At 50.0% G+C, this 25,353-nt stretch overlaps 1 protein-coding gene across 1 annotated transcript in view; it reads right to left on the reverse strand.

Moving 5' to 3' along the window:
- LOC140387969 (guanine nucleotide-binding protein G(t) subunit alpha-3-like) overlaps window positions 1–16,576 on the reverse strand; it is a 119,414-nt gene extending 102,838 nt beyond the window's left edge. Inside the window, exons 1-2 of the mRNA XM_072471382.1 lie at window positions 16,437–16,576; window positions 1,949–2,173 (exon numbers count right to left, since the gene is read on the reverse strand). Of these exons, the coding sequence (XP_072327483.1) occupies window positions 1,949–2,138 (190 nt within the window). The 5' untranslated portion in view covers window positions 2,139–2,173; window positions 16,437–16,576. The remainder of the gene's footprint in view (window positions 1–1,948; window positions 2,174–16,436) is intronic.
- Between the last annotated feature and the right edge of the window lie 8,777 nt (window positions 16,577–25,353).

Genomic DNA, 25,353 nt, shown 5'->3' on the forward strand with positions numbered 1-25,353 from the left:
AACTCAAGAGATCGGGCTGCCATTTTGAAAGGGTGCTCCGATCTCGAAGTAAGCTTGTGGGTCATCCCCACCCATGGGCAATGTCACCCCCCACACTCATGGACACTACCCCACACTCCCCAAGTGAGGACACCCCATTATGGGGTCCCTGGGGGTGCCCCCTTTTCAGGCCCCCCAAGTCCCCTTGCAGCACTCCACCCCCCTTTTAGGACCCCCACCCATCACCACTCCAACCTCCCGGAGGCCCCTCCATACCTGCCCTGCACTCCCCCACCCTTCAAACCCCCCCTGCACCCTCATTTCATGGGCATCGCCCCCCCACCCCTGGCCCTTGACAGTTCCACCCTGGCACGCGGGCACCCTTGCACTGCCAACCTGCCACCCATGCGGTGCTGCTGGCTTACCAGTGCCATCCAGAACGTTGGCAATGCCAGGGTAGCAGTGCCAAGGTGCCAGCTGGGCAGTGGCAAGGTGCCCAAGTTCCAGGGGGAGGGACAGGAAGCCACCCTGCACTTACCCTGACCACCTAGCGGTTCCGATGTTCGGGGAGAACCCCTGGATGATATTCCGCCTGATCTATGTTTATGTGGACCAGCACTGACTGGCGCCCGGCTGCAGCCACCCTGGGTGTGCTGGAGAATTGACACAAGCTGGTGGATCCCGGGTAGGTCGGTCATAAGTAGGTTTACGACTTACTTCCGGGAGCGGCGTTTGGTCACGCCCATTTGGGGCGAAGTTCCAACCCCAACGTCTCGCGGGAATCTCACGAGGCACGGAGGCTGTCAGGAGGCCCGCTGGAGGCCTCTGCTGGGATTCTCCGGCCACGTTGTGCTCTCGCTTGAGCGCAACGTGGCCAGAGAATCGCGCCCCTGGAATCTTATAACTCGGAGGTCAGAGTAGTATTGACATAGCTGACAGGCCTCAGCGCATGTACACAACCATTCACATAGGGCGTAATTCTCCGGTTCACTGGCGGCAGGATTTTCCGCACCCGCTGGCAACGCACCCCGCCCATGGGTTTCCAGTGCCGTGGGGTGGCTTCAATGGGAAATCAATTGGAACTGGTTGGTGGCCAGACACTTACTGATTTTGCTGCATTTTCAAATTACCTTACACTTTGTAATGTCATAATTATAGGTCTCACTAGATAATTGTATACATTGGTGGCTTGGACCTTTGAAGTGCATGTGGTAGTCACCACTGATGTATATATTAGGTGCTTTGTGGTAAGGCCCCTGTACTACAGGTACGGGGGTAGTTCCCTCCCTGCTGGCTCCGCCCAGTAGGCGGAGTATAAATATGTGTGCTCCTCGTACAGCAGCCATTTTGCCAGCTGCTGTAGGAGGCCACACATCTTAGTGTAATAAAGCCTCGATTTAATTGATTGTGCATCAGTGCATATTATGAAAGCAAAATTATTCCCTTCCCACAATATAAACACCACGCTGGCTGCCATACGATTTACCACTCGGATAGAATGCACTAGAAATCCTGATTCCGATTCAGAACTGCAGGAAATAACAGAGATTGATATCACTCAGTTATAGATAATATCATCATTGTCAAATATTAATTTCTCTCTCTCAATTGAACCATTTCAATGACGTTGGTTCTGAAGAAGAAGCTGGAGAGAACATAAATCAGAAACACTTTCATTCATGAAATGCAAATATCAATTTGATACGCCGCTTGATAATTGTTGAAAAATGTCCCAGCTTACATGATTGCATTTAAATTCATGAAAACACTAACATATACTAAAGCAGGAACAAATTAAGCACATAAAAAGTGGCTTAAAATGAATAGGTGAATGGACCATTTACTCCCATAAACTTTTTCGATGGATTAAGTGTGTTGATTTTCCAGCTTCTCCCGGATATTCCAGCTAAAAGATTGATTACCACATGAATACCTTGATTTGGAAAGTTTCATTTTAATCGCTACTCACCAAGCAATAGAAGCTTCACCACCAGAGATGTGTTTTCCCCTTCTTGCTGCAGTAGTCTGTCAATCGCTCTTGATTTTCTGCTGGCTTCTGATCTTCTGCGGCTGCAGCCACTGCCCATGGCTTGGCTGATTGAGGACATCAACAGTTGTGGCGAGTGGCTCCAGTGTTGTGCGGCAGATTCCCCATGCATTGAACGAGAAAGTAATTACAGCCGAGCAGAGGTCCCTGTAATGCAAAGCAAGGAAGACAACACTCATCCACCGAGACAATGGCCACTTCATCACACAACACCATATGCTGGTGAGGCAGATTTTAAATTACAGGAAACAAACCATGTTTCACTTAGCGCTGTCAGTTCAAATCGCTGAAGACCTTTACGAAATGTCATGGGTTTAATATAAAAGAAAAATTCACCTTCAGAATGAGAGGATCAGTTATATTTTGACAGGTTTACTGTGAAATGGTATCACAGAGACACGGTGTTGGGAATTATTTTAGTCACACATTTCTACGCATATTGGCAAATATCTGCAAAATGTCAACTGCATTGCAGCACATCATCATGTCACCCTGATGAAAATTATACAAAGCTTTCTAACGCTTCTTTCTAAGACAGAGAGAACCTGTCAAGAATCTTTTCTTCAATTCAGTGCCAGTTTAATTCTGTCAGCGATAAAACTAATTAACTGTTGCTTCTTGCAACAAATCAATTGACTAAAAAGGTGTATGAATGGATGCGATATTTACTGGAAAAAGTCATAAACATTACGCAATTGACAAAGTTGAAATAACACTGTCAATAAATTGACGAAGGAAATCATTTTTGGGGTGGCGGATCCTTGATACCTAAAACAGAGTTTACTCAGACCCTCACGTAAAAGGTTCACGATATCATTAATAGAAATGAGTCACAATGCAAAATCATAGTTGTTATTTGGAAAATAGCATTGACTTTACACAAAATAATCAAAGCACAGATAATAATGAGGATTGATGCTGAATAGGGAAAGAAAGGAAAAATCAGACATTTGCTCAGTTTGACAGAAAAAGCATGGGTGGATCGAACCAAATCAATTCTAAGTGTGGTAGCGAGCAGGATTCGCCGGGTGTTTCCTGGCACCCGACTGGGCGAAGCCTTCGCTGGTACCTAACGTTAATTAGGGCACGGAATGATGCCCCACAGGCTTTGCGCTGCAAAAGACTGTCCCGCCAGCCGATTCACTGGGACTGCGCCCGGTAACTCCCTACTAAGGACGGGGGGGCAACACTTAAACCAATCCCGCAGCGAAAACCCCAGACAGCACGCAGCGATGCCATCGCGCAGACCAGCTCCCCCGATTCAGGGATGCTGACCTGGCCAGGCCCATGGGTGTGGCCGAGTGCAGGAGGGATCCCCTGTTCCCCCGAAGGGGTCGGATAGTCAGCTACAGGGTAGCCAGTGCCGCCTGGGAGGCAACGGCAGCAGCCGTCAGTGCAGAGAGTGTGACCAGGAGGACTGTCACCCAGTGCTGCAAGAAGCTCAACGACCTCCACCGGGCTGCACGGGTGAGTTGGCATCGGCCCCTATAATGATATGTATACATGTAGATAACTAAAGGGTTAATTATAACATCTAGCTGTAACACTACCACTAGAGGGCACCACTAGATTCCACTATAAGTATCAGCTCCCAGAGGATCTTGGTCTCTTTCCACCCAGGAGTGACTCAACAGCAATAGTGTATGAGAGATAGATCACAGCATAGTTAGCACATGTAGTTTTAAATAAGTTAATACATTAATATTTAATTACTTGATTACTAGTGATAGTTCTGTAGAGTGTAGAACTCAATTATAATTAATCGTTACTTAATAAATTAATTTGCTTTAAGTTGAAGACTCGTGGTTTCTTCAGGATCACACCATCAGACCCTTCTGGGCAAACAGCAACTAGTAACAAAATATATTACTAAACCAGCAATATAACATCCCCCTGGCACCAGTCGTGCCTACCATCCCCACCTCCCCCACCCCTTGTGACACTACGCCTTGCGCTATACCCCCACAGAGACTCTGTGCCAGGCAGCAACCCCTCCCCAGCACAATGCCATGTCCGTGCCCCAGCAGACCCTGGCACCCTTCAGCACATCCCCACCATGCCCGGCAGTGCCATCGTTGTCCCTCGCCATGCCCCCCCCCCTCCACCCATGAAGCATGAAGTGTTCGGTCCCCTCTGAGTCCCCGCAGGAGAAGTTGGCACACAATCAGTGGGAAAGGGCCAAGATGGACGGCAGGTTGTCAGGCTTAAGGGCCCTCCCCCTATTGGAATGAGATCCAGAGGTCACGTGGGTGGCCGAGGGCAGATTGGTCACCGGCGTCGAACCTGGCTTACGCCGCACAGGTGAAGATCCACCGGCCCCCACCCAGATGACCGGTCACACATGAGTTGTTCATGCCAGCACGATGGTCCCTCCCTTTCAATGATCACATGTCTGTTCTCACACAGGACCTGCAGTTGATGGTGCTGGCCCACCCGAAGGGTCCCTCCAAGTCGCTGGGAGACGTGTCTGTAATATCCCGCACAAAGCACATGGGACAAGTTTGATGATAGTCCCCGTGTGGCTTGAGGAGTATTCACCGCCCCCCCCCCCCCCCCCCCCCCCCGCCGTTAACTACGCGGTAGGGAGTGCAGAGGCCAGGGTGGAAATTAGATGTGGGACTTTTGGGGGAACCAAGTGTTCTGTGACAAAATTGAAAAGATAATTAAGGAATATGTTGCTTTCAACTGTACGGGTGAGGTGTCGAAGGCGGTCGTCTGGGAGGCTCTAAAAGCGGTGGTGAGGGGGGAGGTGATTTTGTTTAAGGCTAGGGTGGACAAAGAGGAGAGGTTGGAGCGGCAGAGGGTAATAGATGAGATGTTGGAGGTAGACAGGAGTTATGCAGAGGATGGGGACCCAGCAAAGCTGGAAAAGAGGAAGGAACTACAGGCGAGCTTTGACCGACTATCCACCAGGAAGGCAGTGCACCAACTGAGATGAGCAAGGGATGCAGTTTACGAACATGGAGATAAGGTCAGCTCCGGAGGGAAGCAGTGGCAAGGAAAATTGTGCAGGTGGGGGATAGGGCAGGGAAGTTGGTGGTGGCTCCAGATGTGATTAACAAGGTTTTTGAGGAATTTTATGAGAGGTTGTACAGGTCAGAGCCACCTGGGGGAGACCGTGAGATGCAGGAATTTCTAGATGGGTTGGAGTACCCGAGGTTAGGGGAGGGGGACAGGGCTACATTAGAAGGAGCGATATTGGAGCAAGAGATGAAGGATGCGATTGGGAGGATGCAGTCGGGGAAGGTGGCAGGGCCGGATGGGTTTCCGGTGGAATATTATAAAAAATTCAAGGATAAGCTGGCACCCCTGATGGTGGAGATGTTTGAAGAGGCGATAGGGAAGGGGGTGTTGCGACAGACTTTGGGGCAGGCATCGATTTCCTGTTGCTAAGAAAAGATAAGGATCCGATGGAGAGTGGGGCGTATAGGCCCATATAACTTCTGAATGTGGACGCAAAAGTATTGGCGAAGGTACTGGCGGGTAGGCTGGAGGAGTGCCTCCCGAAGGTGATAGGTGAGGATCAGACGGGGTTCGTGAGAGGGAGGCAGCTCTTTTCAAATGTTAGCAGGGTATTAAACGTCGTTATGGCACCGGCAGAGGGGAAGGAAACAGAGGTGGTTGTGGCATTGGACGCTGAGAAGGCGTTCGACCAGGTAGAATGGGGGTACTTGATGGAGTTCTGGAGCGGTTTGGGATTGGACCAAGATTTGTGAATTGGGTAAAGCTACTGTATAAGGAGCCGAGGGCGAGTGTCCGCACAAACAACAGCAGCTCGAGATACTTTTCTCTCCACCGTGGGGACTAGGCAGGGATGTCCTATGTCCCCCCCTGCTGTTTGCACTCGAGATTGAGCCGTTGGCCATCACATTAAGAAGTTCTGGGGTATGGAAAGCAATAGTGCGGAGGGGGGGGAGTGGGGGGGGGGGGAGGGATAGAGCATAGGTTGTCCTTATATACTGATGGCTGGATGTTATACCTGTCGGAACCAAGTGTGTCGATAGGGGGAATATTGGAGCTGCTTTGAGTGTTTGGGTCTTTCTCGGGGTATAAGCTGAATCTAGACAGGAGTGAGTATTTTGTGGTGTCTCGGCCAGGTGTGGGGGCATGGGTGGGGGGGCTGCCATTTTGTAGGGCAGGGACTCACTTTAGGTACCTGGGGGTGCAGGTTGCCTGGGAGTGGGGGGAGCTCCGCAGGTACAACATTTCTAGTTTGGTGGGGAGAGTGAAAGCTAATCTGGCAAGGTGGGATGGTCTCCCTCTGTCACTGGCGGGTCGGGTACAGGCGGTTAAAATGAATGTGTTTCCACGATTTCTATTTATTTTTCAATGCCTGCCGATTTTCCTGCCAAAGTCTTTTTTCAGCGAGTTTGAGGGAAGGATTACTTTGTTCATATGGGGAGGGAAGGTAGCCAGAGTTAGAAAGGTGCTACTACAGAGGGGAAGGCAGGCAGGGGGTTTGGGTCTCCCGAACCGGATGTATTACTACTGGGCAGCGAATGTGGAGAAGGTGCGGAGCTGGGTCAGAGGGGTTGATTCCCAGTGGGCCAGAATGGAGGAGAGTTTGTGTAGGGGTCGGGATTGAAGGCACTAGCAACAACGCCGCTCCCGATGGCACCGGGGAAACACTCAGTGAGTCCGGTAATAATAGCTTCATTGAGAATTTGGAGGCAGTTTCGCCAACACTTCGGGTTGGGGGCAGGGTCAAGGGAAATGCCGATTCGGGGGAACCACAGATTTGAGCCAGGGAGGTGGGATTGGAAATTTTCGGAAATGGGAGGAGAAGGGGATTAAGACACTGAAAGATTTGTTTCTTAGGGGTAGGTTTGCAGGATTGAAGGAGCTGGAAGTGAAGTATGGGTTGGAGCAGGGGGAAATGTTTAGATACATGCAGGTTCGAGATTTTGCCAGAAAGGAGGTACAGAGCTTCCCGGTGGAGCCGGCCTTCACATTGCTGGAGGAGGTGCTGACGACAGGGGTACTGGAGAAGGGGGTAGTGTCGGCGGTTTACGGAGCTATTTTGGAAGAGGAGAAGGCACCACTGGAAGGGATCAAAGCAAAGTGGGAGGAAGAGTTGGGAGAGGATATGGAGGAGGGGTTCTGGTGTGAGGTGCTCCGGAGAGTGAACGCCTCCACCTCGTGCGCGGGGTTGGGGCTGATACAGCTGAAGGTGGTATACAGAGCACACCTCACGAGGGCGAGGATGAGCCGATTCTCTGAAGGAGTAGAAGATGTGTGTGAACATTGGGTGGAGCGCTAATCACGTTCATATGTTTTGGTCCTGTCCAAAGCTAGAGGATTACTAGAAGGAGGTTTTAGGGTAATTTCTAAAGTGGTGAACGGGAAACTGGACACGGGCCCCCGGGAGGCCATATTCGGGGTGTCGGACCAAGCAGGATTGGAAACGGGTGCGGAGGCAGATGTTGTAGCCTTCGCCTCATTGATCGCCCGAAGGTGGAGCCTGATGGGTTGGAGAGCAACCTCTCCACCCTGTGCCCTGGCGTGGCGGGGGGGACCGGTTGGAATTCATGACTCTTGAGAAGGTTAAGTTTGAACTGAGGGGAAGGATAGAAGGGTTCTACAATTCATGGGCATTATTCATTATGCACTTTCAAGAACTGGATAACATCGAACATTAGTTTGGGGGGGGGGGGAGCGTTGGGGGGAGGGTGGCTGTGTGTTAATGGTGACTATGGGTGATTCCTGATTCCTTTTTGTCATTTGTTTATGTGAACATGTGGATGAATGTTTGGGGTTTCCTGGGAGGATGGGATTGTTGTTATTGATATGGGGATTGCCATATTTGTTGCTAATTATTGTTTATTGTTCGTGGGTGTAAATTTGGGAGAAATTGTGAAAAAGGAGAAGAATAAAGAAACATTTTAAAAAAACTACAGGGCAGGGACTGTTGCATAAAAGGTCGGCTTGGCTAGAACAGGTCTCCAGAGTGAAAGGACTGGTGAAGCCTAACCGGGGCCTGTGTGTGTATATATGTTCATGCTGTGAATAAACCACTACTTTATTTTTACTCGGCTGACTCCGTTGCTTTTACTAAAGTGTCCTTGACGCAGGTGGACATTTCTGAGGCCCTGCATTGCATTTCCCAGAAGTAGGGGTGTATCCCAGTCTCAGGTGGACCTTGCCAGGACATTGTGGAGCATGTCCCAGTCTCAGGTGGACCTTGCCAGGACATTGTGGAGCATGCCCCAGTCTCAGGTGGGCCTTGCCAGGACATTGTAGAGCATGTCCCAGTCTCAGGTGGACCTTGCCAGGACATTGTGGAGCATGTCCCAGTCTCAGGTGGACCTTGCCAGGACATTGTGGAGCATGTCCCAGTCTCAGGTGGACCTTGCCAGGACATTGTGGAGCTTGTCCCAGTCTCAGGTGGACCTTGCCAGGACATTGTGGAGCATGTCCCAGTCTCAGGTGGACCTTGCCAGGACACTGTGGAGCATGTCCCAGTCTCAGGTGGACCTTTCCAGGACACTGTGGAGCTTGTCCCAGCCTCAGGTGGACCTTGCTGGGACACTGTGGAGCATGTCCCAGTCTCAGGTGGACCTTGCCAGGACACTGTGGCGCATGTCCCAGTCTCAGGTGGGCCTTGCCAGGACACTGTGGAGCATGTCCCAGTCTCAGGTGGATCTTGCCAGGACATTGTGGAGCATGTCCCAGTCTCAGGTGGACCTTGCCAGGACATTGTGGAACATGCCCCAGTCTCAGGTGGACCTTGCCGGGACATTGTGGAGCATGTCCCAGTCTCAGGTGGACCTTGCCGGGACATTGTGGAGCATGCCCCAGTCTCAGGTAGACCTTGACAGGACATTGTGGAGCATGTCCCAGTTTCAGGTGGACCTTGCCAGGACATTGTGGAGCATGTCCCAGTCTCAGGTGGACCTTGCCAGGACACTGTGGAGCATGTCCCAGTCTCAGGTGGACCTTTCCAGGACACTGTGGAGCTTGTCCCAGCCTCAGGTGGACCTTGCTGGGACACTGTGGAGCATGTCCCAGTCTCAGGTGGACCTTGCCAGGACATTGTGGAGCATGTCCCAGTCTCAGGTGGACCTTGCCAGGACATTGTGGAGCATGCCCCAGTCTCAGGTGGGCCTTGCCAGGACATTGTAGAGCATGTCCCAGTCTCAGGTGGACCTTGCCAGGACATTGTGGAGCATGTCCCAGTCTCAGGTGGACCTTGCCAGGACATTGTGGAGCATGTCCCAGTCTCAGGTGGACCTTGCCAGGACATTGTGGAGCTTGTCCCAGTCTCAGGTGGACCTTGCCAGGACATTGTGGAGCATGTCCCAGTCTCAGGTGGACCTTGCCAGGACATTGTGGAGCATGTCCCAGTCTCAGGTGGATCTTGCCAGGACACTGTGGAGCATGTCCCAGTCTCAGGTGGACCTTTCCAGGACACTGTGGAGCTTGTCCCAGCCTCAGGTGGACCTTGCTGGGACACTGTGGAGCATGTCCCAGTCTCAGGTGGACCTTGCCAGGACACTGTGGCGCATGTCCCAGTCTCAGGTGGGCCTTGCCAGGACACTGTGGAGCATGTCCCAGTCTCAGGTGGATCTTGCCAGGACATTGTGGAGCATGTCCCAGTCTCAGGTGGACCTTGCCAGGACATTGTGGAACATGCCCCAGTCTCAGGTGGACCTTGCCGGGACATTGTGGAGCATGTCCCAGTCTCAGGTGGACCTTGCCAGGACATTGTGGAGCATGTCCCAGTCTCAGGTGGACCTTGCCAGGACATTGTGGAGCTTGTCCCAGTCTCAGGTGGACCTTGCCAGGACATTGTGGAGCATGTCCCAGTCTCAGGTGGACCTTGCCAGGACATTGTGGAGCATGTCCCAGTGCCAGGTGGACCTTGCCAGGACATTGTGGAGCATGTCCCAGTCTCAGGTGGACCTTGCCAGGACATTGTGGAGCATGTCCCAGTCTCAGGTGGACCTTTCCAGGACACTGTGGAGCTTGTCCCAGCCTCAGGTGGACCTTGCTGGGACACTGTGGAGCATGTCCCAGTCTCAGGTGGACCTTGCCAGGACACTGTGGCGCATGTCCCAGTCTCAGGTGGGCCTTGCCAGGACATTGTGGAGCATGTCCCAGTCTCAGGTGGACCTTGCCAGGACACTGTGGAGCATGTCCCAGTCTCAGGTGGATCTTGCCAGGACATTGTGGAGCATGTCCCAGTCTCAGGTGGACCTTGCCAGGACATTGTGGAACATGCCCCAGTCTCAGGTGGACCTTGCCGGGACATTGTGGAGCATGTCCCAGTCTCAGGTGGACCTTGCCGGGACATTGTGGAGCATGCCCCAGTCTCAGGTAGACCTTGCCAGGACATTGTGGAGCATGTCCCAGTCTCAGGTGGACCTTGCCAGGACACTGTGGAGCATGTCCCAGTCTCAGGTGGACCTTTCCAGGACACTGTGGAGCTTGTCCCAGCCTCAGGTGGACCTTGCTGGGACATTGTGGAGCATGTCCCAGTCTCAGGTGGACCTTGCCAGGACACTGTGGAGCATGTCCCAGTCTCAGGTGGGCCTTGCCAGGACACTGTGGAGCATGTCCCAGTCTCAGGTGGATCTTGCCAGGACATTGTGGAGCATGCCCCAGTCTCAGGTGGACCTTGCCAGGACATTGTGGAACATGCCCCAGTCTCAGGTGGACCTTGCCGGGACATTGTGGAGCATGTCCCAGTCTCAGGTGGACCTTGCCGGGACATTGTGGAGCATGCCCCAGTCTCAGGTAGACCTTGCCAGGACACTGTGGAGCATGTCCAAGTCTCAGGTGGATCTTGCCAGGACATTGTGGAGCATGTCCCAGTCTCAGGTGGACCTTGCCAGGACATTGTGGAACATGCCCCAGTCTCAGGTGGACCTTGCCGGGACATTGTGGAGCATGTCCCAGTCTCAGGTGGACCTTGCCGGGACATTGTGGAGCATGCCCCAGTCTCAGGTAGACCTTGCCAGGACACTGTGGAGCATGTCCAAGTCTCAGGTGGATCTTGCCAGGACATTGTGGAACATGCCCCAGTCTCAGGTGGACCTTGCCGGGACATTGTGGAGCATGCCCCAGTCTCAGGTAGACCTTGCCAGGACACTGTGGAGCATGTCCAAGTCTCAGGTGGATCTTGCCAGGACACTGTGGAGCATGTCCCAGTCTCAGGTGGACCTTGCCAGGACACTGTGGAGCATGTCCCAGTCTCAGGTGGACCTTGCCAGGACATTGTGGAGCATGTCCCAGTTTCAGGTGGGCATTGCTGAGGAGTTTCAGAGCAGATCCCGGTCGCTGAGGACCATATATCAGACACAGGTGATATTGGCGAGGCGCTGCAGAGCATGGCCCGTTCACAGAGGGCCATTGCTGAGGGCATCAACACCATGGTATAGAGTTGCAAGGACTGGCAGAGCCAGATGATGCAGGGGCATCTGGCGCTCAAACCATCTGCCCCTCCATCCCAAGGTGACCCCCAGGAACCTACAGGCACTGATTGGGAGGAGGGAGCACTGGGTGCCAACCCGGAGCCTTCCTACAGGGAGAAGATGGCAGTCACCTGGTCTCCCGAGTCCAACCCCCCAGAGGGCATGGCACAGTCCAAGCTGTATAGGTACCACTGGCCTTCTAACTGATGTCGGACAGCATGTGCCGCAGGAGGCTCTTCCTCAACAAGGTGACGGTGCAGCACCTGTGCCATGTTTTTGCAGACTTGGCACCATGTGGAGGGGGAGGATACCCACTCCCAGTGACCATCATGATCGCCACAGCCCTAAACTTCTACACCTCAGAATCATTCCACGGCTCGAGCAGGGGCTTGTGTGGCATATCCCAACCAATGGCCCACAAGTGCATCCATGAAGTCACGGATGCCCTGTTTGCCTAGGCAGCCGATTACATAAACTTTGACCTGGGCCATGCCTCTGGAGTACAGGCAAAATGTCTGGGCCTCGCAGCCTGTTTGGGATACTAGGCAGTTAAAACCGCCTGCATCATGGCATGTGTACCCACGGGAATCCACTTGGGAGCTGTCAACTGCTCACAAAGCTAGATTTGCCAATTCCCTATCAGCAATGGTCTTCAGCTGTGAAGCCAGTGGGGGTTAAAGTGACCATCACCATCTTACCACAGACAGTGCTCTGACACGGAGATGGTCGGTGGGGCAGACAGGTAGCAGCTAGAGTTTCCCCTGTTATGTCTGTACATGATCTGGGGGGGGGGGGGCATGGCAGACCCGCAGTCACTTCGCCCCCTCGCTCCCCTTCCCTGACCGAGTAAATTCCCCTCCCCCAGCTCCCGGCTGACCGCCCGATTTCCAAGATGACTACTCCCCTCTCCACAGCTGCCATTCCACTGGTTTCACGTTGGAAACAGGTGTACGGAACAGCACCCGCATGACCGCTCGCTGTGGAGGCGGTTACATCATGGGAGGCCGTTCGATAGGGTTCTTTCCCGTTAATGGGGTGGAGTTTGGTCTTAATTGGTGATTATTGATTTCTCTCCACGTCGCGGCAGGATCCGGATCTCGCCAACGGGAACGGGCCGGTTAGATCGGAATCCAATTGTCACCCGGCGTGGTTCACGATTTCGGCCTCACCTGCGATCTAACCGACCCGTTCATTTCCCAGCCCGGCGTGACGACTCCGACAGATCGTGCCCTATATTTTTTTCCCATTATTTGCTGCTCCTTTCAACTTACATTACCACTGCATTAGACTGAAGCAAGAACATTTCACATTAATTCACTACTTGAATGCTCAATGATAATCTTATAACGAAATGATAGTGAGACTCTAAAAGGAAAATATTTTATTGCATCAGTGTCTTTGCTTTAAAATGTTAGCTCATAACTAAGTAATTACTAATATGTTCAAACCATGATATATTAGCATCATTTTGCTCTTTATTGGCTCAGAATCATATATATTTGTTGGCATTTTATCGATGGTACCGCATCATTCCTAATGTGAGTAATAATAATTACCACTAAATCTATTACCTTCTTTCTGGTGCTCCTGGGAAGCTGTTTCATTTGAAAAATAGTTATACCTACAGCCTGCTGATGGTTCTAAAATGGTAAGATTACCCACAGAATGGCATCATTCAACTAAATGCCACAGATTTCAATGTGCTAATTTATCAAACATTTACAAAGGATCACCACACTGTATGAGGGCAATCATTCCACTAAACAGAACGAGTGTATCAGCAGATTTGGCAGCCAGAAGGAACATTTGTCCAATCTTAGTTGTGACGATAATAAAAGATTGTGGAATTTTAAAGGTAATGGTGACCAGGGTGTTCTGGTTTGACCACGACAGTTTTCACTAAGAACTTCGATGGCCCACCATTGGTTTTCTCCAAGTAGCTCAAATGTCCTGGTTTTTAGCTTTTCTGAGGCCCCTGCCCTGAAAACCTCCCCCATGTTCAATTTACTGTCAGCAAAACAAAACCCTTGTGCTGCCCTGTACCCTGGGGATCAGGACCAGCTCCACTCTGCAATTTAGCAATGGTCGCTACAGTTGTTGTGCAGCCAGGAAGAGCAGGAGCTCAGTCCAAGGGGGTTTTCACCAGTGTTTTGGTGCTGACAGTCCCATTGCTGATGATGCACTCAGCCACTTGCCCAGCTCACCTGACGCCACAGCATGAACTGGTCAATCCAACCTGCTACTGCAGCTGCTGCCTAACCACTTGCCTCCTCAGCCCTCCTCCTTGACAGTCCCACTGGCTTCTGCTCCAGAGGTCACCCTCACCAATGCACCATCTGTGTGACCGTGAGGAGCTGTCAATCACTTTGCAGGCTAGGATCATAGAATCAGCATGATCCTGTCTTACCAGTCTGGTTGGCCTTCTGAGCAGCAGACAATTCAACTGCACAATTAATCTTCTATTAATGTTTCAAATCATTTGGTTAATTAGAGATCAATAATCCATCAGTAAAGACAGACTGGGACACAAATTGTAACCCAAGATACTCAAGATGCACCAATGACTGGTACAAATACGTACATTTGCGAAAATGATATTTGATATTAATTGGTAAATACACCTAAATGCAATCCTCCTTCCTCATGCTAACACAATCTGCTGCATAAAATGTGGTTAGGCCACAACTACAGTACTGTGTGCAGTTCTGGTCACCACACCATATAACGGAAGTGATTGCACTGGAGTGAGTGCAAAGGAGATTCACCAGGATGTTGCCTGGGCTGGATCGTTTCAGGAGAGATTTGATAGGCTGGGGTTGGTTTCCCTGCAGCAGAGAAGGCTGAGGAGGATGTATAAAATTATGATGGACATAGATATGGTGGATAGGAGGGTATTTTTTCCCCTTAGATGAGAGATCAATAACCAGGGGCATAGATTTAAGGTAACGGGCAGGAGGTTTAGAGGGAATGTGAAGAAAAACCTTTTCACCCAGAGGGCGGCTGCAATCTGAACTCACTGCCTGAAAGGATAGTAGAGGAGGGAACCCTCACAACTTTTAAGAAGTATTTAGATGAGCATTTGAAATGCCATTGCAAACAAGGCTATGAACCAAGTGCTGTAAAATGGGATTAGAGCAAATCGGCGTGTGATAGCTGGCGCGGACACAATGGTCCATAGGACCTCTTTCTGTTCTGTACAAACTCTACGACTCTAAAATATATGTTTACCTGCAACTTACGGACTGGATTGCTCACAATGCTGTTCTGAGTAACCAACATATGTACAAAGCCCAGCCAATGTGTCTCTATTTTCATTTTTGAAAATCTCCTAACCAAATGGTTCAAGGGGAACAGTAGTTGTGAAGCTATTTCTGATCTCAGTGCAGCAAAGGACAAATGATGATTGAGAGAACCTGATTCAAGTTTACAAAATCAAAAGGGGAAACTAAAAAAAAAACATTTATGAAAATAAGAGTGAACCAATGTTTCAGGAATAAACACTTAGTCCCCCTTTTTCTTCCCTGCAATGTATTTACTGCTATTTTTGTAAAGCCACCAAGGAAACTAGCTCCAAAAAGGCAAGTCGCACGAATATAACATATGCATTTTTAAATAAGAGAAACCCCCTGCATATTTCCAATGTGCTTCTCGCATATTTTTTGGTTAAAGCCACAATAATTTGTCTTTTCTAAGTTACATTAGCAAATGTTCCTCTGTCCAATTGTCTTCTACTGGATAGTGAAGAGAAATGGGAGCAGCTAATGTACTGTAAATAATTCAAGATCAGGTAAACAGCTGAAACAATTGTCCTGTCAGAATAATTTGTGATGCGACTGTGAAAGAACAAATGTGTTGTTCACTTTCAAATATTAATATATTCATGTCTTGTCTGTCTCCATTTGAATGATTGTTGGGCCTTGACTCTAATTTAAAAATATATAAGTAGCCACGGTTTACAATATCTTCCTTCTCCATCATCAGTTTGATGGACAGCAAATACACGCTGAGGATTTGATACTGAAGTATCCGCTTTTGATGATGTCTTTGGCCTTCATTACATTCAGAGCAGAGGCCTGACACCTCAAGCTTATGAAATGTTAATTTATGCAAGGTTGCCCTGGTGACAGAAGATACATCATACTGCTTAGGACCAGGCTACTTTGCCTGTCGAGTATCAGCAGATTCAAAACTTTGAGGTCCATGCTTTAAATGACTGAAAAATGCAACAGCTGAAAATTATAACCTTTCTAAAGATCTGTCCGTTGATAAAGGATCAAAGCATTTCAACCACCCGCAGGGTACAAGTCAGAGGTGAAGGGGTGACCTCCACTTGCCTGGATGGCTGCTACTCCAAAGCACTCAAGAAGCTCAACAGAATTTAGGACAAAGCATAACTGCCATTTCATCTGTTATGCATCTACGCTCGGCATCGCCAGTGTACGGTGGCTGCACGGTGTACTATTTACGAGATAAACTGCAGCAGGTTGCCAAGGCTTCTTCAGCAGCACCTCCCAAACCCGCAGCCTCCACCACCTAGGAGGATAGGTGCAGGAGAGCATCACCATCTTCAAATCCCCTACCAACCTAACTTAGACATACATCCTCGTACTTTCATTGTTGCTGCATCATCATCCTGAAGCACACTGCCTAATAGCATTGTGGGTGCACCTTCACGATACCAATTGCACGGATTCAAGAAGGTGCTCACAACCATATTCTCAAGGGCAACTAGGGAAAGGGCAATAAATGTGGCCTTAGTCAGTGACACCCACATCTGAGAAGAAATCATGTTAAAAAAGATGACACTTATCTCATCAGGATCCAATCAACCTTCAAAATTATTAGCACAAGCCTGTTTTTCCATTACTGGGGAATCGCTATATTAACATGTGTCAATGCGGTGACAATCCATCTTTCCTATAGAAGAACAAGGTTACTGCAGATATTGGCTGGAGGCATACATTCGCAAAACAGTTTGGAAGTTTAACACTCGGTACCTTTCTGCTTTCTGAAGCTACTGCACTGTGGACGTTCAGCTTGACTTCATGTGGATGCTAAGTTGATGATGCTCCATACCTTTTGTTGCACAGCAGTCTGTGTAATAGCAATTCCTTTCTGTACACCGGGATCAGATTACAGCGATACACAACTATGGTGACCAGAATCTGTCAACATCCAGATGGAGACACGTGGAAGAAATCAACACCCACGCATCCCAGTCTCTCAGAAACAAGTAATCTATAAAATGCTTTGTGATTGAAACATTTCTTCTGCTGCTGCTGTTTGTAAGTGTACATCCCTGCTAGAATGGAACTTTTTCATTCCCACTAAAAGATTACAATATGTGTTTCTTTTTTTTCAATAAACATTTTATTGAGGTATTTTTGGTGTAGTAACAACCAAATAAACAATATACATGAAACCATATAGTGCAAAAGCCAATTACCTCTCGTACAGTCCCTCCCTTATTGACCCCCAACTCTAATCTAAACTACTCCCCCCCCCCCCCGCCTTCTGATGATTAATTTCCCGCAAAGAAGTCGACGAACGGTTGCCACCCCCGGGTGAACCCTAACAGTGACCCTCTCAAGGCGAACTTGATATTCTCCAAACAGAGAAAGCTAGCCATGTCCGATAGCCAGGTCTCCGACTTCGGGGGTTTTGAGTCCCTCCAAGCTAATAATATCCGTCTCCGGGCTACCAGGGAAGCAAAGTACAGAACATCTGCCTCTTTCTCCTCCTGGATTCTCAGGTCTTCTGACACCCCGAAAATGCCACCTCTGGAGTCAGCGCCACCCTTGTTTTTAACACCGTGGACATGATGTCCGCAAACTACAGCCAAAATCCCCTAAGCTTTGGACATGTCCAAAACATGTGGACATGGTTCGCCGATCCTCCCGCACATTTTGCGCACCTGTCTTCCACCCCAAAGAATCTGTTCATCCGGGCCACTGTCATGTAAGCCCGGTGAACAACCTTAAATTGTATCAGGCTGAGCCTGGCACATGTTGCGGACGTGTTGACTCTACTCAACACGTCTGCCCATAGACCATCCTCTATCCTACCTCCCAGCTCCTCCTCCCATTTGCGCTTCAGCTCCTCGGTCTGCATCTCCTCCGACCCCATAAGCTCCTTGTAAATGTCCGAGACGCTCCCTTCTCCTACCCACCCTCTGGAAACTACCCTGTCCTGAATCCCCCTTAGCGGAAGGAGCGGGAAGGTTGACTCCTGTTTACGAAGGAAGTCCGGCACCTGCAGATACCTGACTCTGTTTCCCCTCGCCAACCCAAATTTTTCTTCCAATGCCCTCATACTCGGAAAGCTCCCCTCTATGAGCATATCCCCCATCCTCTTAATCCCCGCTCTCCGCCATAACTGGAACCCTCCGTCCATACTCCCCGGGGCAAACCGGTGATTATCACAGATTGGGGCACAGACCGATGCTCCCACTGCTCCCACATGCCGCCTCCACTGGCCCCAAACTCTCAGGGCTGCCACAACCACTGGTGGATACCGTACTGGCGGGAACGGCAGAGGCGCAGTTACCAACGCACCCAAACTGTTGCCCTTATATGAAGCCGCCTCCATACGCACCCATGCCGACCCCTCCCCCACCACCCACTTCCTGATCATGGCTATATTAGCCGCCCAATATTAGTTACTAAAATTTGGCAGCGCATGCCCGCCCTCTCTCCGACTCCGCTCAAGCATTACCTTCCTTACTCGCGGGGTCTTGCCCGCCCAGATGAAGCCAATGATCACTCTGTTGACCCGCTTAAAAAAGGACCGCGGAATAAAGATGGGGAGACACTGAAATACAAATAGGAATCTCGGGAGGACGGTCATCTTCACTGTTTGCACCCTCCCAGCTATTGACAATGGAAGCACGTCCCATCTCCGAAAATCGTCCTTCATTTGGTCCACCAGCCGGGCCAGATTCAATTTATGCAGCCGGTCCCATTCCTGCATCAATTGGATGCCTAGGTATCTAAACTTCCCTCTACTAACCTGAACGGCAGCTCCCCCAATCGCCTCTCCTGTCCCCTCGCCTGGACCACAAACATCTAATTCTTTCCCATATTAAGCTTATACCCTGAAAACCGGTCAAATTCCCCTAGAGTCCTCATGATTTCTTCCATCCCCTCTATTGGGTCCAAAACATATAGAAGCAGGTCATCTGCATAGAGCGAGACTCTGTGCTCCAACCCCCCCCCCCCCCCCCCCCCACCCCGCCCCGGACCAGTCCTCTCCAGCCCCTCGAGGCTCTCAGAGCAATTGCCAACGATTGTATAGTCAGCGCAAACAACAGTGGGGCGAGGGGGCATCCCTGTCTCGTCCCCCAGTGCAGTCTAAAATAGTCCGATGTTGTCCTATTCATCCGTACACTCGCCACATGAGCCTGATACAGTAACCTGACCCAGCCAATAAAGCCCCGCCCGAATCTGAACCGTCCCAGTATCTCCCACAGATAGTCCCATTCTACAAGATCAAAAGCCTTCCCATTGCAATCACTACCTCCACCTCCCTACCTTCCGGGGGCATCATGATCACATTTAACAGCCTTCTTAAATTGCTCACCAACTGCCTGCCCTTAACAAGGTCTGGTCCTCCCCAATAACGCCTGGAACACAATCCTCGATCCTGGAGGACAAGATTTTGGCCAGCAACTTGGCATCTATATTCAACAGGGAGATCGGCCTGTAGGCCCCACACAGCTCCGGGTTCTTGTCCCGCTTAAGAATCAGAGAAATTGTTGCCTGTGACATCGTCGGGGGCAACACCCCTCTTTCCCTTATCTCATTGAACATCCTCAACAACACCGGCCCCAATATCCCCAAGAACTTTTCATAAAACTCCACTGGGCACCCGTCCGGCCCCGGGGGTTTACCCGCCTGCATGGCCTTCAAGCCCTCCACTATCTCTTCCAGCCCGATTGGGGCCCCCAGCCCTTCTACCCACTCCCCGTCCACCTTTGGGAAATTCAGCCCCTCCAAGAAGTGCTTCACCACCTCCGGCCCCATAGGGGGTTCCACCTGTACAGCCTGCTGCAGAAGTCCCTAAACGCCTTATTCACCCCTACTGAATCACCAACCAGGTTCCCGTCTCCGTCATTTACTTTCCCTTTACTCTCTCCATGTTCATAGATCCCCCCCCCCCCCCCCCCCTTGCCTTTCTGAGCTGCTCCACCGCCCTCCCTGTGGTCAGCAAGCTAAACTCCACCTGTAACCTCCGCTGTTCCCTTAAAAGCCCTGCCTCTCGGGACTCCGCATACCTCCTATCAATCTGTAGTATCTCCTTTACCAGTCGGTCCGTCTCTGCCCTGTCCACCTTCTCCCTATGGGCCCAGATCGAGATCAGCTCCCCCCTGACCACCACCTTCACTGCTTCTCACACCACCGCTGTTGAAATTTCCCCCGTGTGATTTACCTGCAGGTAGTTCTGAATACATTTCCTCAGCCGCTCGCACACCCCTTCATCTGCCAAAATCCCACATCCAACCTCCAGTGCGGGCGCTGGTCACTGTCTTTACTAACCTGCAGGTCAACCCAGTGCGGAGCATAGTCTGAGATTGTGATCGCCAAGTACCCCGAGTCCACCACCCCTGCCAGTAAGGCCCTGTTCAAAATAAAGAAATCAATCCGGGAATACATTTGATGCACGTGTGAGTAGAAGGAGAACTCCTTCACACTTGGCTGCCCAAATCTCCATGGATCCGCCCCCCCCCCCCCCCCCCCCCCCTCCCCCCCACCTCAGCTCCATGAACCCTCTTAGTTCCTTTGCCATTGCTGGCACCTTGCTCGTTCTCGAGCTTGACTGGTCCAAGCCAGGGTCCATAACTGTGTTGAAGTCCTCTCCCATGACCAACCTGTGCGAGTCCAGGTCCGGTATCTTCCCCAGCATCCCCTTTATAAACTCCACATCATCCCAATTTGGCGCCTACACATTTATTAATACCACTTGCACTCCCTCTAGCTTTACAATATGTACTTCTTAACATCATCCATGGTCTGAAATATAAACGGAAAAGTTTTGAAATACTCAACAGATCTGGCACTTTCTTTCGAGAGAGCAACAGAATCAACAGGTTGACTTTCAGGGGCCTGCAGAGGGGGCAGGGAGGCAGTGGGACTGAAAAATCAGGAGGGAGGATGAAGGAGGAATGCCTGTCGCCTTTCTGCCATCATGGTATTTTACCAGGGGCAGGAAATGTGGACGATGCCCCTTACACCGAAAGGCCAGTGCCTCCTAATTGGCCTCGTTCCATTGCAGCTGCCATTTTAACAACAGTGGATAGGCCCCCGATTGTGTAGAAGATTGCCTGGTGAAACCTGCTGGTTTTCCTGCAGGCACGGAGGAGCCCTCCTGGTTGGGAACTCTGCAACCCATGCAGGGCAACAACAGCTATCTCCACGGCAACACACCCTCACCAACCAACCATCCCGCTCACATCCTCACTGGGGCCAGACAGGCAGGCCTCGGCCACCCACTGAACCTTGCTGCGAGGCTGGTGTCCAGCGCTAATTCTCCAGACTGGATATTCCCAGCAGTGGCTACTGCCCCTGCTGGGGCTGCTGGGACTGAATAATCGACAGCCCTCTGATTGGCTGGCAACCATTGGTGGTCAGGTCTCACCCTATAAAGGGTTGGGAGCCCCGATGGCAGCTCATTAGCTGCTAGCTTGGAAGAAGGTCCAGGCGCAATGCACTCAAACAGCTGAGATGGGGTTGCCCCCAGCTTTCTAGCATGTTGTCAATACCACCACCACCGTGATTCCTGCCCAGCCTTTCAATCTGTGGCATCGCATCCATACTTTTTTTCCATATAAAATGTAGTTTGCATGGGAAGATCTGAACTCCTAAGAACTAAAAGTTACATTCTTGTGTGGTGTGAACAGAAAATCATAGCACATGATTACTAATTATATTTTACAACAATATTTTTCACAGGAGGTTGCATAGGACACCCGTAGAGTTGTTAACTTGAGGCAGTGACTTGGACCTGAGTCTGGCTTGAAATAGTGACTTGGTCACATTCCTCAGTTGGTATTTTTTTCAATCCAGCCCAAAGAGTTTGATGTCTTGTCTTCAACCACCCGTTTGATTCCACCCATTGCCACCGCTGATTGGCTGCTTTAGAAGCAGGAAAATCAGATCCACAGCAGCGATTGGCCAAGATCTTTATCAGGGAGAGTCTAAGAACCAGATTCCCCATTCCCTCCTTTCTCGCTGTCCTCATGTGTTATTTGACGAGAGGTCAGACTATTGGTGTCAGTGGAAACACTTGAAAGTGGAGGACGTAACTCCAATTTATGAGTTAAATAAAGGGTTTTGGTCTGAGTCCCACTGGGATGTGATGACCATTCTGAGGCCTGAACACAGAAGCTTCCCATAACCATCTCTGACCCTTCCAAGGCCACCCCCAGGTTGTATATGGCAGCCCTTGACCTGAGCTCTGCTTGGTCACATTCCTGAAGAGGAGAAAGGGACATGGAGAGAAGAGCAGGGGAGAGAGAGAAAGGAGAGGGGAGAAGAAGGGGAGAGGGTCAGAGGAGAGGGACGGAGTAAGGGAGAAGGGAGGGGGACAGTGAGAGGGAGAGGGCTGTTAGGAGGGACAAGGAAGGGGAACGGGGAGGGGGGGTGGAGAGAGGACAAGGCTAAAGGATGGGGAGAGGAACAGGGGAGAAGGATGGGACAAGGGTTGGGGAGAGGGGGAGGAGAGAGAGATGGGGAGATGGTTAGTCGAGAGGGACAGGTGAGACGGACAGATGGAGGGACTGGGGAGAGGGACAGGGAAAAGGGACGGGGGAAAGGGATGGGGAGAGGAACAGGGACGAGGGAGGACAGGGGAGAGGGAGAAGGGAGCGATACAGGGGAGAGGGTCAGTGGAGAGGATCAAGGGGGATGGACAGGAGAGAGGCACAGGGGAGAAGGGAGAGGGACGGGTAGATGGATGAGGAGAGGGACAGGGGAGAGGGACAGGAGAGATAGAGAGGGGAGAGGGATAGGGACAGGGGAAGGGGAGAGGGAGAGGAGAGAGGGACAGGGGAGAGGGACTAGGGAGAAGGACTGGGGAGATGGACAACGGAGAGGGACTGGGGAGAGGGAGAGGGGATAGAAACTGGGAGAGGGACAAGCGAGAGTTATTGGCATTGTAGTCTTATTCCGTCTCTCTAAATAGTATATGACATAGTATTCTGGGCAGCACGCACAGTAGCACAATGGGTAGCACTGTTGCTTCACAGCTCCAGTGTCCCAGGTTCGATTCTCGGCTTGGGTCACTGTCTGTGTGGAGTCTGCACATTCTCCCTGTGTCTGCGTGGGTTTCCTCCGGGTGCTCCGGTTTCCTCCTAGAAGTCAAAAAAGACGTGCTGTTTGGTGAATTGGATATTGTGAATTCTCTCTCTGTGTACCCGAACAGGCGCCGGAATGAGGTGATTAGGGGCTTTTCACAGTAACTTCATTGCAGTGTTAATGTAAGCCTACTTGTGACAATAAAGATTATTAAATTATTAAGAAGTTTTACTCAACTTCAGACTTGTAAACTGTTCAAAAATTTCCTTCAACAAATAACTTAATTTGTTACATACTAAAAATTGGTCCAAGTCTGTAGGACTTTCATTATATTTTGCATAGCCGGCTAATTCAACAGCTGCTTTTAACTTTGATTTCTATAATATGCAGTTCTTTAACCTGGAGAGTTTCTGTGGAGTATTACAATATGCTGTATAAAATGTTGATCAAGTACAGAATGAATTCCACAAAACTCTTGCGTGATCAACATGCTGCTATTGTAAAATCAAAAGGAATGGGTACCTGCTGATAAAACATTTTAACTGCTGAAGAAATTGAAAGTCACTTATCAACCTCTTTTACTACCAGATTTCCCTACATTACAAAAGTGATCAGTTTTAAAAGTATAATCCGGAACTCGCGTGTTACTGAAAAAAGAAACATGCTTCAAAGCTTTTCATCTTGCACACATCAGGGCAGAAGTCCAAGAAGCCCAAATTTCAAAGGGAACAGCAATTTATACTACACGAGAAAAGGTTGCTGCTTGGTTGGCGTGAATGCTGATTGGTTGAGGCGTTGCCATGGAGAATGCACCAAGGCTTTGTTTATTGAAAAAAGAGTTAAAGACTTTTGCTTTAAAGATGCTTCATTGGCAGGTAAGTGATTTGGAACTTGCAATCACGAATCAAAAGCACAGCAGAAATTGTGTGTTATTTCTAACATTCCTATTTTTTAACGCATCCCCTGGCATTTGATCCTTTCGCCAGAATGAACAAGATTAATTTTGTCAATTTTGAGAACCATTTTTCACTGGGATTAATATTGCTCGGATTAATTTTCACAATTCCCATCAGGAAAAGTCAATTAGAGAACCACTGTGACTTCTTTGAGGAATGCAAGTTGAAATAAATCCCTGAGAACAGGAATCATCTTCTCGAGATTGCTGTGAGCATTTTGTATAATTTAAAAATCTTATTCTGATTTTCTTTTTCAGCTGTTCCAATTTGGGCGGCAAGAAACACATTGACAACTGTAGCACTGCTGCTTTTCTTTTATCCATCCTTAGCAGTGCGATGGATTTTACCACAGAAATCCCCTTACACTGTGCTGTCTGTGTGAAAAAGAGAGCTAACAGGACATTGGCAAATCAGGCTTTACTTACCTGTGGCACGTCCTAAACACTTGACTAGTTATTTCCTAAAATAGCAATAGGATGCTAAATTGAATGAGTGAAAGGGACCAGAAAATTAACTCCTATATTTCTGATCAACTTTTCTTTTGTCTAGCCATTCATAGAATGGGACATCACAGAAGGCGGCCATTGCACCCATTTTGCCTGTGCTAGCCCTCTGATAGACTGAATGCCAAGCTCTTTCCCCATAATTTATTTTCCCTTCCAGCATTCATCCTCTTCTGTTTTGGAATGTTACTATTGAATCTGCTTCCACCACCCCTTTCAGGCAATACCTGATCACAATAACTCATGGGGCGGGATTCTCCGGTGCGCCATCACCTTGTTCCTCGGTGGCATGCTCTCGCCGGCAGTGGGATTTTTCATTCCCGCCACCTGCCAATGGCCACCCGATGCTGCCGGGAAACCCACGGGCATGGGTGCTCTGCCGACGGAACAGAGAATCCCGCCCATGATTTTTGAACACCTCTATTAAATCTCCTCTTAATCCCAGCCTTTGCCGTGCATTCATTACACCCTCTGAACCTACACTCCCTGATGCTTCATCCCCTTATGCCCTCACCTCAATGAATTTCAGACTCGGCATGAAACTGAATTTTCTGTCGCCTTTGTCTCCGTGCTCACCTCTTTGGGCAAGAGTCCATCCCCCGTTCAATGGATCCTTTCACACATCTGCAGTCTTCTCCCTCTGACCTGCTCTTGATCTTTTCATTGAAAATTGTCGGTACAACCTTTGCTGCTTCAATTTCTCTGCCCCTCTCACCCATTCTAATCTGTCTCCTTCTGAACTTGCTGCACTCTTTTCTCAAGTCCAAGCCTGACTTTGTTATCAAACCTGCTGATAAGGATGGTGCTGTTGTTATTTGACATACTGACCTCTACCTTCCAGAAGCTGGGTGGCAATTCTCAGACACTTCCTCCTACCTCCCCCTGGACCATGACTATAGCACAAAACATCAAGTCATTGTTTCCAGGGCTGTCACTGACCTCATTTCCCCCAGAGATCTTCACTCCACAGCTTCCAACCTCATAGTCTCACAACCCCAGACAGCCTGCTCCACCCCCCTCCCACAATCCACAAACAGGACTGCCCTGGTGGACCCATCGTGTCAGCCCCATTGATAAGCCACATTGAACTAATTTCTAAACATAGTCTATCCTCATTCCTTAGGGGTGGTACAGTGGTTAGCAGTGCTGCCTCACAGCGCCAGG

The sequence above is a fragment of the Scyliorhinus torazame genome, chromosome 13 (assembly GCF_047496885.1).
Source record: "Scyliorhinus torazame isolate Kashiwa2021f chromosome 13, sScyTor2.1, whole genome shotgun sequence".
Classification (NCBI taxonomy): domain Eukaryota; kingdom Metazoa; phylum Chordata; class Chondrichthyes; order Carcharhiniformes; family Scyliorhinidae; genus Scyliorhinus; species Scyliorhinus torazame.